The following is a 20,867-nucleotide window of genomic DNA, read 5'->3' as shown; positions in this document are numbered from 1 at the left end:
TTTGGTTATTGAAAAAAGTGAAATGGGCTGTATTTCCAATCTAATACTTTGGTACTTGTTGAACTGAATTAAACTAAGCATTTTGTGTGACTTGTGCTATATGTTTTAATTCACCTTCCCAAATAATTTACAGCAATGATTCACATTTTTTACTACAAGCAAATACAATTACCTATTCTTAAAAATCAAAGATATTGCAATATGTTTTCATCAAGCTTGTGTGAGTAACTACATATTAAAATGGCAAACATCCCTTCCAATAACATCCTGGCAGAGTTCGCTTCTTCTGCAAGTAATAAAAGCAGAGGAAAGCAAACCGTGCTCCAAGATGTTTGGCTGCAGCACCATGAGACAGCTGATATGTTCCAAATGTCTGTCAGATCACTTTTGAAAACCAACCACCACTAATCAATATTGAAATCTTTCTCTTTCTGGCTTAACTATATTTCTGTTTTTGTTAAACAGAAGAAAATTGCCAATTAGTTGGACTCTGCTGGACCACGCAGCTAGGGGAAATATACTGTCAACCTGACCAGTTCAGTTAAGAGTTAAGATGATGTAGTTCAATTGCAGTTCAGTTACGATACTTAATCAATCACCGACTGCACACGCGAGTTTTGTGAAATAAGCTGCAGCATCTTACTGTTGGTCTACACAAGAAGCAGGGCAGTCTCCACGGGCTGACTTGTTTCTAAGCATCCAGCCATTTTTTTCAGAAGCCCCAACTCAGCTTTGCATTTCTAAGATGTGAGTTTTCCTTCACCTCCATCGCCTGTCCAAGAAGTCAGCTCCTTTTCTCTTATTCTTCGTATGTCTTCCTTTTCTTGATTCCAAGCTACTTGGAACAGAGATCACATCTCCCTCTTTGTTTGGAAACTCTATAGCAGTTTGTGTGTTGCAGTGGTATAATAAATAAAAAGTAATAAAAATGTTAGGAAAGTCCTTAGAAAAGTCCATGTTATTTTTACAATTACTCATGCTGTTGCTATTTAAGAAACAATGCCAGGAAGATCTAGGACCTGAAGGGGACTTATAACAATTTTTCTAAGAATACACTATTGAAACGATGATGTTACCGACAGCAAAGTGTTTTGCAAGGTGTACGGCTTCTCCTGCTGCTTTTTTGAGTGCTTCTAACAGATGTTCAATTTCAAGTGGTCTGCAGATACCAATAGGCTGATGGTTCTGCAGGAATCGGAGCAGCAGATGTGCCCTGCATTATGCTTTGCTATTCCCTTTATGAATTGATATGTCACCCTGTGGGTTTATAGCTAGTTAATTTTGTAATGACATCACTATTTCTATACTTTTAATGATTCTCGCAGGATTTAATTTCTCAAATGACAGAACTCTTGATCCTGGAATTGCTATGTGAAAGCAATATATAATAAACAGATTTATTTACATGATACAGTTCTATTTCTCACCAAATGCCTTCACTGATAGCTTTTAGGTAATGCTGGTATGCAGGTGAATTCTTCTGAAGACTGCAGATTTACAACATGGCCTTGTTTCAGGACTCTAGACTGAAGGTCTGTGCATCTCTCTACAGGATTGTTACCCTCAAACAAGTATCGCTCAGTGGCTGGAAGGGATCAGGATAAGAAGGGAATAAGGATAGACAGAATGGGGATTTCCACTGGTTCTGCTGTAGCCCCTAGGTATTGTCCCTGTCAGATGCTGTGCTCGACGGCACTGTAACATTACTGCTTGCATGGTACCCAAATAAAATCACAACGCACAGGAAACTTCACCGCGTTTTCAACTGACGGTGACCTGACTGTGACAGGGCAGTGCTCCGGCTCTTGGCTTGGACGCTTTCAATCTTAAAAGGGAGCCAAGTTTTTTCTCCCTCAAATACAGCTGCAGAGGCTGTTAGAGCCCAGAGGTTTTGCAAGCCCTTGGGCAGAACCTGTGAAAAAAGCTGAGGGCTGTGCAGAGCAGGCAGCAGGACACCACCTTTCTCCCCTGGAGTACTCAGTATTGTTAAAGAACCTCTTTCTTTTTGTTTTTAAATACAGGGAGAGAAAAGTGATGCTGTTACAGCTATTATTTAAAGGACTTTTGGCATTTCCTTCATAAAAACTAATTTTTAGGTATTTAAAAATTGACTGGAAAAACACATTGCAGGTTGTAAAAGGTTCTAATTAGGTATGTTATGCTATGAAGCCTTGAAACTACCTGAGAACTTTTGAGAAGCAAAAACTGCATAAGCATACATTTTTCCCCCATATCTCAAAAATTATATTCCCACATTACTGCAAATACCAAAATACACCTTTAGTAAAAGCCAGCTTTTGAAAAGCATCTAAGTCTTAAATTTACAGAATGAACACTATCCACTCTTACATGCCCTTCCTGATCTAGATGAAAGATCAAGGCTTTAATTTCTAAGAAGCAACTAGGTAATTTTTGCATGCATACAGAAGATGATGATCTCCAGTTGTGACCGCAAAGTCTCTATAGCCCTTGCAGGAGCTGTGTGGTCAGGTGGGGTCTGAATCCATCCCTAGGAAGGTAAAAGGATGAGGACAGCATTTTTGTGAGTCTTCCACAGCACTTGTCCTTTTTTTTTTTTTTAAAAAAAACCTTTTTTTAAAAAAAAAGTTTCAACTTTATTTCTTGCATTTCAGATGTCTTTGAAAGAGCGAGTATGAGCCTTAGTGCAAGTCTCAGATTTAAATATATGAAACTCAGGAAAACTAATGCTAAGGTTAAATCAAATTTGACTAGCCTTCAGCACTGAAAAATAGTAAAGATCAAGCTCCACCTGGAGGTCCACACCTATTGCTTGCATACATTAGCTGACTTCCATCTAAATTTGAACTATAAGCAAGCGCGTTGTGGAACAGCAGGCAGCACACTGAGCCCGTGAATGTCTCGGACTACTCCAAAAGCAGGAGCGCATTCCTCAGAGACATAGCACACCACAGGCCCTCCAGACTCACATCTCATGCTCTGTTCTGGACTTCCAAGAAATGCTGAACCAAACTCTTCCATCGCCTGAACTCAGCATTTCTCCCCCAAAAGCTCCCAGCCAGGACTTTCAGCCCCTCTCCCAAACACCTTGAACTATGGGATGAAAATCATGCTCAAAATCTTTGCTACTCTGGCATAACTAAACTACTTACACTGGTGAAGCTCATTTGTGCAGGCACCTGGACTTTCTCGGAGGCTTTCCTGAGAAACAAGGACCACCACAAACCTGCAAGTCTAAGCCAAAGGCACACTGCCTTGGGTCCAGCCTTCTCCAGCATGGAGGCATAGCCATACAGAGACTTCCAGTGCATCTCCAGTGCTTCCCCTCCTTCAAAACCTGAACTCCCGGACAAAACATGTGCCCTCCTGCCCATACATTTTCCCACACGGAGACCATGAAGGGATGAACACACACACACACACGTGTCAGATGTTGGACATGTTGCTCAGTGCACAACTTCAGGGTGCTCAGATACAGCAACCAGGAGCTCAGCCACCTCACCCAGATGAGACCCACTATATTTAGGGTATGACTACTTTCTAAAAATGCATTATCTAGACAAAACAGTTGAGTATCTTAGGGATGCAGGTTCTGGTTTTCCAAATATTTCTGATATTTACTCTGACATTTCCTCTGAGCGTGCATGGTGTTTTGAAAGGAAAGGAGTTTTCTGTTGCTTAAGGCCAGTCCTTCCTGTTTGTTAGTTTATCCCAAACCGAAGTTTGCACGTGAATAAAACTGTTGCTTTAAGACTGATTTCAAACATGTGGTAAAGGAGAATCTAACAATTTTATGAGATATAGTTACTTTTGTAGAGGGTGAGTTTGCCCTGGGGGATTTTCTCTGACTAGATTTATCACAAGTTTTTTGAACCAGATAATTTTGTTTGATAGCACATCTGGCAGCATCATAAAATCTTGACGTCCCAAGCTATTACACAGGAATTACTTTTGTAAATCATTTATGAATATTACTGATGTAGGCCTATTCTGGGCAGTAAGAAAGGAAACGGAGCACTGAAGGACAAAGGAAGGGAAAAAGGATTCCCTGCCCTTTCGGGGCTCATCAGATAGGGTGAGTATTTATCATTTTAAATGGGAAACATGCTGTCATTGATACAGCTGAGAAGTCCACATAACCTAACACAACTTGTTCCCCATATTCCCTAAATAGGCAAAAGGGGAAGATATTCTAGCTGAGGAAATTGATCTCTCCTGAAGAAAGTTTGCTCTATCTGAATCTTAAATAAGGCTTCCCAATTAAACGTTGCATATTGCTAAAAGGATAGTAAACACAAAATAACAACCCAAGAAGAATAAAGGAGGAAAGTTTTACCAACATCAGCACTGAGGCAAAATAAAAGCACATTTTAGCTCAAAAAAAAAAAAAAGTATTTACAAAAACCCCATGGTGACATGCCTTTTGAACATGGCAACATGACTGAATGGAAACTCTCCACATAATTAAAATAACATGATTAGGTTTTCTTGAAACTGTTGCTGCTAAACATATGCCTTCAGACATAAACCTGGCAAAATGAAAGCTTATGTTCACTTTTAATACCATGAAATATCACACAATTAATGATTCTGGAAGACCGCACCTATTGATTTGGGTTGGAAATACATCAGACATTGAGAAAACTTTGGGTGACACTACCCTGCCAAACCCAAAGTCTGGCATTATTTTCCTTTTGAATGATATACTGTGTGTTTCATTTGCAATGGATGAATTGACACCAAACACACCATCACCTGGCAGAGGGGAGGCAGAGGGGTCACCCAGTAGGACCCAGCAGTAGGGGACTGGAACCAGCCCTTTGCTCTGCATTCCTGACGTCCTCAACACTGGCAGCTACTGAGTGTTCTTTTTGTTGGGCCAGAGCAAAGAAAAAGGTCGTTCGCAATACTCCATAGAAACGTATTTCCAACCTTAGGTAAGAAGGCATTTTGTTGGGGAATTTCCTTGCTTTGGGGCCCATAAGGAGGGAAGGAGCAATTCTCTGACAGCTCCTATTACACTTCCAAATGCCAGGCTCCTTCAGACTACAGCAGGTCTATGAGGGATGCACAGAGCCATTATGGAGCACATGTCAAAATTACACCACATGCTCTCTCTGCCAGAGCAGACGATTTCTAAATTCAGCTTCCTCCCAGAAAGCAAATTCCTGTCTATACACACCCAGAACCGATTTCTTGCAGATGAGCATGCTGCCCGCTAAAATCCAAAGTGGACTGCATCTGCAGGATGACAAGGATTCACCTCCACAGTGCAGAGCTATGGCAAGAGCCACCAGCTGCGCTGAGTCAAGAGGCACTCCTGTTTTTTTAGAAAATGGCAGTACTGAAAAAAGAAGCTCTAACGTGAAAAAATAAGTTTAACTTTTTGATAGTTTCAGATTAACTACAATCAGAAAATGTTAATGTAACATAGTTTTATTAATCAAAGCATGGATGCTTTCAAGTTGCACAAAGAGCCCAACCAGGAAAAAAACCCACAACATAAACAAAAGGAAGAACTGAAAAGAAATGGTGGTTTCCAATGTCATGAATGATATCTGCAAGGTATCATCTGGACATTGCTCCTCAGACTTGCCAGCATGAGGCAACATTGGCTGTAGCTAAGAAATCTGATATTCATATTCTGTTTATCCCCCTCTTTCTGAATGCAAACACACGTTCTGTCTTTTCAATAAAGATGTGCAACACATGCATTGAACAGGTACATTAAAAGTCTTAAAAGTCATCTGTTAATTGCAGATACATGTAAATGACTACACAGCAAGCCTTCCTAGGGAGACAGAACTGGAAAAAAAGGGAGACAGTCACACTAAAATTAGAAGGCATGAAAAAGCTCAACAACATAATCAAGCATGGTTGATTTATATATTGTTTCCTAATTCAATACAACCATTATAATATTATTTTACACAATTCCAGAGTGCCAAAGAGTGATGAGGGGTTGGTTTTGTTTTTTTTTTTTAGTCCATTACAGACAGCACTTGCCTCAGTAACTGTGCCAAAGGAAGAAAATCCATCATGTATTAACCATATTCCAACCTCCAATAGAAATATTCCCCATTTTGTGAAGCAAAGTGAGATGTGGGAGTCCTTGACCTTCTAAGTAATTAAGGGAAACAGAGACATTCTTGTTTTTATTAGACACACACTAAACTATTTGAAAATAATTTGAATAGCTGGAGAATTAGTGTATTTGCCTGTTCATGAGTAGTGCAGATAGTTTAGAGTTCTCTTGGGGGCAACACATCGTAATGAATATCTGCTATTCATATTTAATGCAATCTGCCAAAGAGTGCTTTTGGGAGGACTTTTTGTGTCAATATAATGATTAACAACAGAACTGGAAAAGTAAATGAATTCCTGCAACGGGTGGGGCTGGCAAAAATATCTCGCAGTACTACACCAGTAACACTGGATTTAACTGTACTCTTTTAATGATACCAGTGGAAAATCCATTTCCCAGGGAAAAAAAAAAAAAGCAAGCAATCTTTTAAGTTGGAGTTCAAGTGGTAAATAACCAGCAGTAATGGAAGAAAAAGCAATTCCAGCAGAAAACAACGCTTAAAACAATCTGCCTGGCCTGAGCACATCTGCAAAGCCTGAGATGCAATACTGACTACTAAATATAATAATTAGTATTTACATAGCACTACTCAGAAGTAATGCCGTCGTTAGTTCCTTGTCTACCTCTTCCAGTTCCTCAGATGATCCTACTTTCCATACATTTTCTCATACTTAAAAGATTTACATAAAATAGAATATAAAGTTCTTTATTCTTTACAATGCACTTTTAAAACACCCCAGACAGAAATGTATGGAAAAGCTTGGCTAAAATACAACGAATGACCTTAGTACTGATTGTTCTCCTTGACATCCCAACAGCCCTCTAAATAACACATTCAGATTTTTATTTTTTTTTTAACTATCTGGATGAAGCAACCTTACTAAGTTTATATAAATTCCAGGACATTCTTGTATCAGGCTCACTGCTCTCCCCTGCCCCCTCACCAAGCTACTCCTACTCCTCCCTTGCAACAAATGAAGGCAGAATATCGAGGATCCAAAGGTTCACGTCGGCAGCCTAAGGACCAAAATGTGGTGGTGGGCTAGAGGTAGAATATGGCGTTGCTTCCATTGAATGACATGGGCTACGCACATCACCCCATTCAAGCAGGATGCCTGAAGCAGGATGCTCAATCCAAGCAGAAAGGGAATAATTACCACAGTGTTTTATTATTTAGTGGCTCCCACAGTGGTTATTGCCCAGACCCTACCTTAATTTGATCTCGGACACACTGAGGGATTACTTTCATCACAGCATTAGCTCAGATTAAGTTTTTTCTCCCTGTGACACAGTCTTCAGCTCACACCAACTGGCTTTGTTATGTAGTGGTCTTTACCCATGTTAAATTCTGTAAAACCCACTGCGGTGAACTAACACTACAGACGTCTTACAAAGATACTCTACCAATGAGCAGCATGGCTTCACCTTCCCCATGCTAAGATTCGCCTGTGAAATTGCAACATTGCTGTGTGCCTTGCAGTTCCATCAGCCATAACATACAGACAGTACCTCCCTCACCAGTTTTCAACTCAGTGGATATACTATGATGATCTGCATGGCTTTTGCATACCTTCCTTCTCAGATTTCAGGTGGTGCTTTACTTGGTTAGGGTTTTTTTGTCGTTTGTTGGGGGTTTTTTAAGACTAATTTTTATAATTAGTCTTTTTCTAGAAATTAGAAGTTGCCGTTACATCCACAACAGATGCTTTATGAGGAAGGTAAACTCTTCTTAAACTGGTATTTTCACATTGTGACAGTTGCTTTACTGGTCTCTGGCAACAGCATTACCAGTGTTAGGCCTCATGATGGCCAGATGGGTCTCTTCTTCCAGAACTAATGAAGAGCAATGCCACCCAGATACCAGAATGGCCTGTGTGTGCCTGCATGACTGCTACTCACCTGAACCTAAGAAGCTTTTACTTTAATAAAATGTCATGTAACAGTATTTGCCCATATTTATTTATTCCTCCCCCAAATATTTCACTAACATTTTGTGATTGCAAACAGATCAGGCTCTGCAGGACCTTTGTTAAGCATCCATTTCCCACAGCTGCTCCCAGTCCAGCAGAGCACCAAACCCTGGTGGTCTGGGACAGGCTGGCACACGACCCAAAAAATATGGGAATGTCTTCAGTTTCGCCTTCCCATACCATTTCTAAATGAGCCAAGCAGTAACCTCCTGAAACACTCTTTGCCTTTTTTTTTTTTTCTTAAATATAGAAGCAATTACTCATTATTAATGCATTGGGGGAAGCCTGCATGCCATCTGATATCAGGCATGAAGATGACTGCTCTGTGCTGTATGGCGTAATACAGTGGTAGGTAAATCAATCGGCCTTACAAAAGTAATGATCTTCTTGACCGTGGTCTTGTTCGGTGCTAATGCATAGTTCATGTATGCATAAAAGTGATATTTTTTCATTTTCTGACCCCTTTAGAACTGTGACCAGCCCTCTAATTATTAAGTATTTTGTACTATGTATCTCAGTATAAAAACAGAAGCCAAGTCACAGGTCACGGAGGCAACACCATTATTAACATCAATGAAACTAAATCACTCCATCCTGAACACATATTGTAAGCCCCTTGTGCTTGCAAAATTCATACATCTAAAATACCATTGTCTGTTTAACAAGACTGGATATACCTACCCCAACTGTAGTTTAAGGTAACTTAGTACGACTTGATATAAGGTTATCTGCCATCATGGAAAGTCTAAAACCAAGACAGAACAGAATAAAACAGGACAATATTATGAAGTCTTAAATGATTGTACCTTTGAACAAACGCTGTTGAACTGCATTGCTTTAAAAAGATCAAAGAGATATTTACAGCATTTTTGTTACGTAAAATAATTTCTATCGGATTTTGCATGAATGGAAAGAATCTGGAAGATAAATAGTACAATAGCTTCAAGCATGTAAAGAGCAGTGGTTTAGCCAAACTTTAATTTCTTCAGGCCTTTGCAAGTGAGATCTATATGCTTCCACCACCCAGTATAAGTTCTAACTTTAATAGAGACCATCAATCATACTGACCTCAGCCTATGGGTGGCTTCATTGTAAAAAAAAAAAAAAAAAAAAAATTACAAAAAAAAAATCTGCAATGAAAAACAAAAACCTGAAATAACCCAAAGCTCAACCTGCTTGCTTCCAAGAACGTGTGTCCATAACTCTAGTGATATTAACCTTAAGCTCCAGAATCAGAAGTCTACAGGTTTCAAAACAAGACAGACTGTTGCCACCAAAGATAAGAAAACAGAGTAGTACAAACCAGAAGAGTCATCCTGCAGGGGACTGTGTCTGAAAAGAAATTCTCATTCAAGTCACCCTCCTCCCTGCCTTGCCAATTTTAGCTGGTATTTTCAAATACTGTTGCCTTGAGCTATGCACAACAGCTGCCAGGCTGTCATGCTCAGTCAAGGCGAGCCAGTGCTGCAAAGTACCTCAACAAAAATCCTGCCCTGAAATGCTGGGACCAGGGCATAAAGACACAAACTCAAAGATTCAGAAGTAACCACTTACTGTGCATATTGACAGAAACTCATACTTAGCGCTACTTTTCTGAAAGGCTGAACACTGACTGGTTTGTTAATCATTAATAATGCATCTGCAATACAGTCTTAATTCCACAGGAACAACTTGTGGAAAAGAAAAACTCTGCATATCTGATCATATACATTTGATATTTAACAATGTATGCCTCAGAAGAAGTTTACCATTAACTAGTAACACTGTTTCTTCAACAGGTGAGTGCAATACCAGGGGGATAAATTCAGTACAGTATTCTGATAATTAACCAGGATCATTTCTGACAGGATTAGAAAGCTGAACAGTTACTTGTAGACCTCCTGGTTGAAAGTGTTTCATTTTTCACTTCCAATAAACACCCTGCAATATAACAGTGCAAATAAAAGCCTGACTGATTATACCTCTTCCCACATGTGACTGGATGAAAACTGTCCATGTAACTGGGAAAAAACCCAACACTTTACTCCAAGGCTGCCCAGTCTTCAAACATGCATATATGAGACATGAAACCAGAGTTAGTATTAGGCAGCACAGACCCCACAACTTTAATCCTCAGAAGTTCTGTCTTCACTGTGGTTTCCCATTCATCTCTGGAGCTCTAACTTTGTGTGCTTTCTGCTGAAAGATGTGTTAGGGGCACTGCTATAACAAGTCTCCTTTTCCTTTAGTAGAAAGTGTAGTTGTTCTGCAAATGTGCTGTTCAGTCAAGATCTTCTCACTGAACGATCACAGTAATGTATTTAAGCAATCACCTTCACAACAAACTGACCTGCAAAGCTATATACATTCTGTTTTCCTCACATGGGTGATAAATACATCAGTCACCCACTGCAAAGACCACATCTTGTCCATGCGATGCTACTTAAACAGTATCTGGGACCACTTTGTTTGGAGCCACTTAGACATATATAAAACTAAGACCAAGCAGAAAACGTGTGTTTGTCATAAAGCAATGAAAAAAACTTGCACAATACACTCAGCAGTGCTGAAAATGTGAGAGTGCTGCACGTGGAACTCAACCACAGAACTCAAGGGCTCCTTCTGCAGCCATAGGCAGCTCACAGCTACTAGCTGTCCACTGGGCTGCTCTTCAGAAGCTGCCCGGGAAGAAAGCAGTTACTTACAGAAGAAAATGAAAGCAGTATTAATTACTGTACAGCTTAAAGAGAATTCTGTACTGAGGAATCATTGCTGTTCGTGAATACACAATGGTCGGTTTTTCCTTAAACACAACATTGGATTCTGCAGCCAACACGATAATGCAGGGTATGCCAAAATGCATCGCAGGTTTTATCACCCCTGGTTTCCACAGCTTTGGTATGTCATACAGTTGCATGCTTATTTTTATAAAAACAAGATTAAGTGAAAATGGTCATTTCAAAACAAATGCATGCTCTTTGCTCAAGCAAAATATATCACAGACGAACAACTGCAATTACTCTTAAAATAATTTCAGAACAAACACAATCAGTCTTTGACAGAGGAAAACTGGTCAATAAATGCTATCAATACCAAGCACTTACTCGCAGGTGATGGGGTGCTACATCCACTAGTTGGTGGGTGACTCTGGAGTCCATGGAGGGAAGGTAGCGACAGTCCACCAATGACTGGAGGAAAAAGTAACGGATATGGTGCTGCTGGATAGTGAGTCATATGTCCATTCACTGCTGGTACTGGACATGTGCGGCTACTGGTTGTCATGTTAACACCTCACAATGTATAAATATTATGTCGCATCACTCCAAGCCAGCAAATAGATACATCAGCTTGTGAATGAAGAGGGCTGTCAAGCCTGCAGGTATGGCTTGAGCTGGATTGCGTGATGATGAAAAGGTAATTCACTAGATCAGGTCCATCCTATATTTCATCGCTGCTTCCTACTGTTCTTTTTTCCACGACATTCTTGCTCTGTAGACCGTGGACAGAAAGCCTTCTTACTCTGGGTATCAGGGCGCAGTGCAGCTGCTTACGCAAATGCTTTTCTGGGAGAACGGTTGCTCTACAGATGCATACTGATACAGTCTGTGGGAAGAAGAAAACAATATATTGATTATAATATACATATTTTTAATATATACACATAGAAAAATCTTTTATCCCTTTGCTACTTTTGTTAAGTGATTACTTGTTTATCAGTGTCCTACAAGATCAGCTTGATAGTTACCTGGGGGTAAAATTCTCACTCTACTGAAGTTAACAGCAGAACACACATTAACTTGATTTCCCTGCCCGATGTGTTATACCAAAAGCAATTTCTGGTCAAAGGATAGTTAGCTTATCTTATTATCTCTTAAAAGATACCTCACTGACCATTCTCCGTTCTCTCTTTTTTTTGGGGGTGGACCGGGGGGGGTGGGGGGGTGGGGGAACTGCCTCAATCATCGAATAAGTAAGCATCCATTAATTCATAAGCTGAGTGAGCAACATGATGGTGATACACTGCTCCTGCGCTCTGCTACGAAACTCACTCCTGTTTCACCCAAAGAGCTGGTGCCTACTGAGGTGCCCTGATTCTCTGTCTCTGTACCTAAAGCCTCAGGCTGAGAAAAGGGCATTTCTTGTGCTATTCTCAGCAGTGAAATTTGCTCCCGCCATAGCTGTTTAAGTCTATGTACAGTGAATGGCTGGTCTTCTCGGAAACAACCTGCTTGTGAAACTCTAGTGCTACCGGTGTCTTGAGAGCTACTGGGAAGGCTGCAACTGCTCCATACTGCAATCACTACTCCTGCAGTTATTTATGCAGTGCTCCAGGCAAAAACCAGTGAGCACTGCAGCTGGCTCCTAAGCACCATCCTGCACGAGGAGTTACCCATCTCCTCCAAACACATGCTGTAGGAGCCACAGACAAAACTCAACCACCCAAAAGCAAGGCAGTCCAGGGCTGCTTAAAGGCTTGGTTTCCTGTGACATGTTACGCCCTTGCATCTGCTACAGTCAGCGATCAGTAACAACATCCACCGTTATACAGCATTTTTATTCGTAATTCTTTGAAATTATAGCCTGAAACCAAAGGCAAAAAGATTTTTGCGTGGGCAAATAAAGGTAGCGGTGAAATGACTTGTCAAGGTCACAAAGCAAAATCGATGCCAGAGGAGGGAAACTGCGACAACACAACATTGATATCACTGCTGCTACTCAGTCTACTAGTTGTCAGTAAGAATTCAAATGAGCAAGGAAAAAAAAAAGAAAAAAAAAAACCAACCCCAAATGCATATGTTTGCCTGTCAGAGAGCAGCGGAGTGTTTCTGCTCTGTGTGGAATACCAGCAAAGGTTACCAGCTGTGCATGTTTTCAGACAGCAATTTCTGCTGAGTGCAGCCTGCTTGGGGATAACAGAAATGTAGCTTGTAAGTATTTGATAACTGTGTAAATTACGCACAAAATACCTTTAATGCTAATGGAGACAGACTTATGCAGAGATGAGGGGGTACAGCGAGCTAACGCACAGCTGTTGGCCACGCTGAGCTCAAGGACCATGTGCCTGGAGACTGGTGAAAGCAGGCAGATCTTTTGAGGAAGCCTCAAAAGCCAAAATACATCAACTCATTAACAACACAAAATGAGGCAAGCCATCATAGGTGACTTTTGCTTAGCTAAAGCTTTACAAAGCTTAAGAAACAGGGAAAGCCAAGTATCAAAGGAATACACAAAGAACTAATGTTTTCTAAAGCAGTTCCACAAAAATACCATGCTTCAAAATGTTTGCAAAAAAACAAATGGGGAAGGGATGTTGATGAAAACCAGCCCCAAAAAATCTATGCATTAATCATAGAACAAGGTCACCTGTTTTTAAACGACGTAGGACTCTGGAAATAAAATTAATCTTATAGAACTATCTAATACCTTCAATTATATTTCTATTAGCCAGAAAAATGCAGAGATCATAATAAATTGTAAAAATTCCCAGAACCACAACATCAGATATATTTGTATGTTTATATTTGTATGTTTAAGACAAGTATTCAGAAAAGAAACAACTCCTCCAGGATGTAGTGGGAAAAAGGGCACTCAGGGAAACTCTTTGGTCACATCCTCACCCTTGGAGGAACATGTTCTGTGATGGACCTGGAGATGACAAAATGCAGCAGTATTATAACTCCTCAGTATGCAACTCCATGTGAAATACCTAACAGCGCCAAAACTAGATTATAATTGTATAGTTCTGCATGTTTGTAATTTCATGTGAGGTACAATCATATACTGAAAATACTATCAGAAAGCAGGTTTTTCTTGCATTACTCAAAAATCACCCGTCTTGGCAGGAAATTTCCTGCAGATAGGTGTGCCAGAGATAAGGGTTCAGAATTTGTTCCTCTCCAAAGTTCTTCAGATCTTCTCTCTCTCCAAATAAAGGTAGAGAAGAAAGACAGTGTAAAAGGTATGCTACTCTAAACAGTGTATTCTTTGATGCCACGTATTGTCCCTCAGGAGCAGCAGGATATTATAAATGTTCACGTAGCTGAACATCTATACGATGGTTGAAAAGGAAATTGTAGGCAGACGCCTATGTTCCAGCAACTCCATCTTCTTCTAAAGAAGCAAACACCACTCGTGTTCTGTGGTTACTGAGGGACTTCAAGGCACCAGCTCTGCTAACAGAGATTACAGATCCATTACCTCCACTGCACAGCAGAGGACATCACAAAGTAGAAACTGCGGCAGCACGGGAAACCCAAGATTAGTTGTCCCATTCATGCCAGTTCCATAGCATTAAAAACAACTCCTAAGGCAAGACTTCACTTGTGTCACCAGACTGACACGTTCATGCCCCTCAATTCACTGATGAAGATCCCACATTAGACATCAGCTGCAGATGTCTAGGCTGCAGAGAGTTCCAAGGTGAAAACCTTTTTTTCTCAAATAAACCTGCACCACAGCACAAAACACTGTAAGACACTGTACAGGTGCCAGTTTTGAGAAGGAGACTCTCCTTTGCTCTCACTTGCTATGGTAAATGCCCCACAGCCGAAGAAGCATGTCCCCTCTGAACTGTGACGCTTGCCCAGAAGCAAGCCCCATCCTTTCTATGCCTTGTGGACCTTGAACACATTCTCCTCTGGCCTACACCTGGATTCCCTTCAGGAGGAAGCTAACAAGCTTACCCTAAACGGGACAGGAAGAGCCAGCTACCACAGTTGAGGAGCAACCCCAGAAGGAGCAAGCCAAACTGACCACAGAGTCACCTTAGTGGTGGTTGAACACCCATTCATGTGAGGCAACAGCATGGATTTCTGCCCTGTACATACAAGGCAAAATTTTCAGAAAATGGCTGTCATCAAGGCACTTCAGAGGATCTACCCAGTATATGATGAAAATCCTCTTCCATTGGACTTGGCTTTAGTGACTGTTCATGAGTACAAGGCCGTTAGTATGAACAGTATGGAAAAGGATCATACAGAAAAGTTTCTTTGAAAGCTCACCAAGAGATGATCACATTGTGCACTGCACTGCATTGAACAGCGGCCAATGACTCTTCTTTGACAGAACATATGCCTCCTTTTTGGTTTTTAGAGGCCTTTTATTGACTTGACTTCAGTGATAAAGCAGATGGCCACAGGGGAAGGAGGCTACAGTAGCTCCAGCACAGAGCAGACAGAATATTTATCAGCTGCGGTTAATGCAGCAGGTGTACCTGTCTCATCCACATTTCTTCTCGGTGTTTGTATAGCTGAACAGAAGTTTAAAACCACAGATTTTCACATATAAGCTCCAAATTTTGCCAGTTAAACAGTGACCCAACTTTTCTTTTTGTCTCTTAATTTCCCGTGTATTTTGCACAGGCTTTAATATAGAAAACAGTTTTGCTTTCCACACACCTGTTATTTCTCCTAGAATGTATTAAATGAATTGTTTCTCATTCATTATATTGCTATTTAGCTTACACTTGGTAACAATATTTGGTATTATTGTAACATAATTCATCCTTCTGATTTTTGCACTTGCCTAAGATTTTATTTGAGAATTCATAAAATCCTTTTGCTGTTACAGGTGACTTTGATGCACATCAACAGCTGGACAGGCAAGAAGCCAAGCCAGGAGGCTTGGCCGGCAGTCCAAGTAGGAAGGTTATGTTCTGTCCTCCCTTCTGCCAACACCACCCCGACCCCACATTCCTCTTCCTCCCCTCTCACTGTCCATAGCAGGGAATTAAGTTGTCAGCATTGCAAGTAAAGCAGGATTTTCACCTTTTTTTCTTCCCTCACTTCTGAAAAGGTCAGTGGGGAGCTCTGCCCTACCTGCAGCAATGTTTGAATTTTGACAGTCATTTTAAGATATCCACAACTGTGGCACCCAGCAAACTTTTAAGGTGAATCCACCATCCCTACACCCTTCTAGTGAACTGCTGTTGCTCTTCCTTGACAATTGGGAGACGAAACCATGAACACAAGGAAAGGCACACTGACATGAGGACATACTCTGTACAGAGCTGGGCACTGGAGAATTTGCTGCTTCAAGCCTAGTGGTCTGCAATGTAATTGTCCCCAAAGTTTCCAGGGTCACGGAGGAAGTCTCTTTTAAGTTCGTTTCCCATTTTCTTGCCAACACCAAAAATCCCCCCTCTCTTAAATCCTAGGCTAACTTCTAAAACCTACAGGAGGCAGGACTGTGAGGGCAGCCTGGGCAGTAAGATGGGAGGGACAAGTTGCTCCTCTCCCAGTAACAAAAACAGTTCCAGAGAAATTTTGCTTGCAAAACCTTTCAACAATATTTTACATCTTTTTCCTAAGGGACAGAATTGATGGTGTCTTTATTTATTAGGTGGCTTTGAGACATATTCTAATGCTGTTTTCAAAACAAGTCGAGATCTAATCGTTTCGAGAACCCTTACTGTATTTAATATATAGTTTGTACTGAAATCCCTGATTATGCATATGCTTTCTATTATGCTAGCTGATGGTGTTGCATTGAGTAGTATTGAATAATTCAGCAGATTTAGCACGACTCAAGTGTAAATCAGTCAGATACAGTAACACGATAACCACACTGCCTTTAAACTCTTAAAAATGCATGGAAACTTTATTTCATAAAGGGGCGTACTCTGTTTTCCACCGGTCCTCATTGACTGTGAGATGTTGCATTTTTGTTTTCTTGGCTATTCAACAAGATTTAATTAAACAATAAACTAGTTACTGTGGCAGAAATAAAAAAAAAAAAAAAAGCCTTTGGAGTGTTATGTTTCCTTTATTAGCATAGTGATGTGAAACTAAACAGAAAAAGCAATCTAATAACAAACATTCCTTTGAGAAGGGCTCTGGGAGCAAAAGGACATCCACTTATTGTTCAGCCCATCCCATTGGTCCATATGCGGCAATAAAGGTACAATAGAAGGAAACAGGAAACAGACTGGCACATCTGCATTATCTTATTAGAGGCTAATGGATATCTGAGAGGAACATGCATCTGATGCTGAATAGTCTGTACCAATCTCCGAAGCAATTACTCTTAATTAGTGGATTCTGTTTATAGATGGAACTTAGTGTACCCTTCTGTATCAAAGAGATGCAGGCATCTGGAGAGAGATATGGTTTTCTTAAAGGGAAAGCACTACCTCACAATGTGAGGGTTGGACTGTGGGGGGGGTGGGGGTGGCAAATAAAAGCTCTCTGAAGCATAACGTATTCTACTGTATTATTAATCAAAAGAGCATGCTGGTTTAAGAAAAGGAAAGAAAAAAAGAAGACCATACTGTTAATCTCAAACTCTGAAAGTAAACATAGAAAGCTAATACTTGCATATGAATTATATGACAAAAACCACTTTGATGATAAGCAAATAAACAACCGAGCCTAAAATTTTCAACTGCTGGCCAAAAAGCTTAAAATAGCAGCTTAAGTCAGAAGAACAACATCTGCATTTTGTATCTGCCAAGTCTGCAGCCAAAAAAAGTAAACCACTCTATATGACCAGATGCATGAATAAAAAAGAAAATGTATGAAACAGAACTTCAAAGTCAGTTTATTGAAAAGCAGATCTGTAGCTCTTATATCCCATAACCACAATTGTCATATATTTTCAACTATAGGTGCAAGACTTATGGGAGGAGGGAAGATAAACTGTAACAGAATTAAGACACTCTTACTATGACACTTTTCCTACATCTTGGTATATAAGATAGCTGTCTGCTGGGCAACTGTGAATTCCTTTTTGTCATAAAGCTGACACTTGCAAAATGGGTTTGTGTTTTATTTGTTTTTTCCTGAGATTGTTAAGAGATAATTAATATAATTAATGCAATTGTTGTTTATTTGAAAATCCTATTGGGAAGTATTAAAGGGGGGGTGGGTGAAGCTTCTTTTTCCCTAAGCAGCTATGCTTCGTATTGCCTGCATTGAACACACACACTGATATATGCCTGAAAAAAGCAAATCTAAATCTGAAAGGGGAAAAGAAAAAAAAGTGAGACACAATGACACCCATTTATTTACACACCATACAACAGTACCCTGCTGTGCCAGCTATTGATTTTAGTGGAACTGAGAGTCCATGTTGGAGAGTAGCAGCTGTGAGCACATAGCCTGAATCCTCATATGGGAACAATACTCTATAAGCAGAACAACCTATTTCAGCCAACCTTCATGTGTAACATATAACACTAAAAACACACACAGCTTACATTTCAAAATCTGAAAGGCACTATGGCTATTTGTTCCACAAATGTTCAGGGGAGATATTAATTTATTTGTGCTAGCACAATGCTAGCATAATGCTAGCATAACGAAGAGATGTGGAGGATTGAAAAATCCATGCTTCCCAAGTCCGTTATTCTACAGAGATGTTAATTCTGTTCTATACTAACCATATTTAAGATCCTCCCACTGCATCAGGCAATTTCTCATTTTCTCCTGTTGTTTGTTGTTTGTAACTGAGTTGTAACTGAGGTCGGGGTGGGGTGGGGGTGGGGGGGATGTGATGTTTTTTGGTTGGTTTTGTTTCAGTTTGGGTTTTTTTTACAGCTATCTGCATTCCATGTTTCTTCCATTACTCAGCAGTTGCCAAAACTATACTGAGAAGTAAAGATAAATGGTTAGGTCAGGTGATGGGGTTAACAATTTACTGTGTGTACTGCCCCGAGAGCCAGATATAGTAGAATTGGCTCATGTTTATGTACAGGATGAGAAGTTGATTTCCTGTGCAGTGGCTTTCAATCACCTTTGTAAGGGACTCTCTTGCAGTTTTCTGCAGAGAATTCAAGGGGCTTTGAATACATTTTGTGCTGGTATATAGGATACTCTGCTTTGTAACTAAATGCATTCCTTACTTATTCTGTCACATTCAAAAATCCCAATGGACTGTCAAGAAACTAAGTTCTCTTTCATTTATGGAAACCAAGAGGAGGGTAACTGAGCTTCCTGCTCACTGAGTTTAAATGAACTTTTACACTTATTTCCCTCCCCAACTTAAAAAGCTGTTTCTTAATCCTTAAAATTGCTCTTTCAGTGGAATCAAAACTTCTGTTCTTGCATGGTCATCTCTGTCAGTCCTTATTAATGTTTCTAAGGATGTAAACCAGTAATTCCATATTGAGAATACCCTAAATGAGAGCCTATCCCATGGGCTACAGAGGTTTAGTAGATCAGAGAATTGCCAGACCAAGCCTGTGGTGGTTTTTTTTCAGACCAAACCTTCCCCCGTTCCAAACTCAAAGGGAAAAATACATCACTCCTCTCAAAACACAACTCAGATGATCCACAATTTAAGCAGCACAAGGGTAGCCAGCAAAAACAGCTCTTACAAAGCAGGCTGGTCACTCAAGTCACATATAGCCAGAAACTCCAATACGAAGCTTTCCCCACACAAGATGCTATGCCTACTGCTTTAGTCTTGTTCTCAGATTACATTTTTTCAGCAGGTTTCCTTTGTTTCTGCAGTTTCTCCCTACAGTTCAGAAAAACTACACCGGACTTTGCAACCCAAATTGTCCTTTACAGTCCTGTATGTCCAACAAGATTGTTTTGATCCTACCTGCTTCTATGTGAGATGGCAACCAATGAAGAGGAAATATCATTGATGGGAGTAGAGAACCTATCCCTTGGGCTCCCCTCTCATCATCCAGTCAAGGAAGAGAAAAAGAACCACAGACAACAAAGGTGAGCTGTAAGCTGCAACCAGCACCAACACGCTTCTAAGATTTAGGCCAGCAGGTAGCACCTTAAACTGACAGAGCACTCAACTATCTATAAAGGAAAGGTAGAATCACTGATCTCTGGTTCAGAATGGCACATGCTTCCTGTCCAGCAAAAAGATCTTCCATTGAAGGTCTTCCCCTCCACTGGCAATTAACTGATCTGGCTACAAGGCACCTCAAGGTAGCATCACACTGATTCCCAGTCAAAGCAAGTTTTTGTGAGAAGGGCTCTTGGAAAGAGATGGGAGGCCAGGGGAAGGGGGACAGAGTAAGTAAGGAAAACCACATCCTGCTGTCTATGTTCAGTAGTGTCATCCAATATTATGGGACATGCAGATGTTTACAAGTATGCCAATCTCTTTCCAAGTGGTGTTACAGCTAGAGGGGTGTGGAGGATCTATCTGAAGACTCCCAAGCATCCTCTCAGAGTGCTCATCCTTAACCTTCTAGCTGATGGGAAACATGTCATGGTGACCAATAGCAAATACAGCACTTACCATCACTGCAACTACTAAAAAGGCCTTATACTGACTGTTTATAACCTTTAAGAGGCCTCTGAGATCAGTAAGAGGGGTCAAGTGATGTTATTGTTTTGGTGACAGACAGAAGATCCCTAGTAAATGATGGCGGCCTGGGAATCATTAAAAGAATGGAGTATTTCATCTGCTCAGAAGCTGAAGAGGGAAGCAGCTTCGGAGGGCAGCTCCTTGACAGAGAGTACATCTTTTTGGGAGGCCAACACTCTATGGTCACAATGAACACTGCAGGTGAACCACTGAAACAGGATGACAAGGTAATTCATTAAAGGAGAGCACAAAGACATGCAAGACCAGTACTAACTTTTACTGGTGACAATAAGTGCGTGCTGGTATCAAAACCCCAACCGGTGAAACCAGGAGTCAGGGAAGAGGTTCATCAAATGCTCTACGAGTGTCAGGTGCGGAAAACACTAGTGTTGATGGCTATGCTTTATCCATACATCAGTGTAGGTGATGTAAAGTCACTGTAGGCTAATATTGGGAAGGATCAGGGCCATTTAGATTTGCAACACTTGCTGTTAGCTTTCACTGAATAAGACATTGCTAGAGATGACTGTCCCAGTACAGAAGGAAGTCTCATCTGTCTGTCCAGCCTCAGAGGTATCTTC

General features: G+C 40.6%; 1 protein-coding gene across 1 annotated transcript in view; it reads right to left on the bottom strand.

Annotated features, from left to right (window-relative positions):
- The window catches only part of RARB (retinoic acid receptor beta), a 319,454-nt gene that overhangs the window by 182,256 nt on the left and 116,331 nt on the right, over positions 1-20,867 (bottom strand). Inside the window, exon 2 of the mRNA XM_074839011.1 lies at positions 11,118-11,616. Coding sequence (XP_074695112.1) covers positions 11,118-11,295 — 178 coding nt within the window. The 5' untranslated portion in view covers positions 11,296-11,616. The remainder of the gene's footprint in view (positions 1-11,117; positions 11,617-20,867) is intronic.

This window comes from Strix aluco, chromosome 1 (genome assembly GCF_031877795.1).
Source record: "Strix aluco isolate bStrAlu1 chromosome 1, bStrAlu1.hap1, whole genome shotgun sequence".
Lineage (NCBI taxonomy): Eukaryota > Metazoa > Chordata > Aves > Strigiformes > Strigidae > Strix > Strix aluco.
Note: the sequence above shows the minus strand (reverse complement) of the source record. Positions and strands in the feature narration are given on the sequence as shown.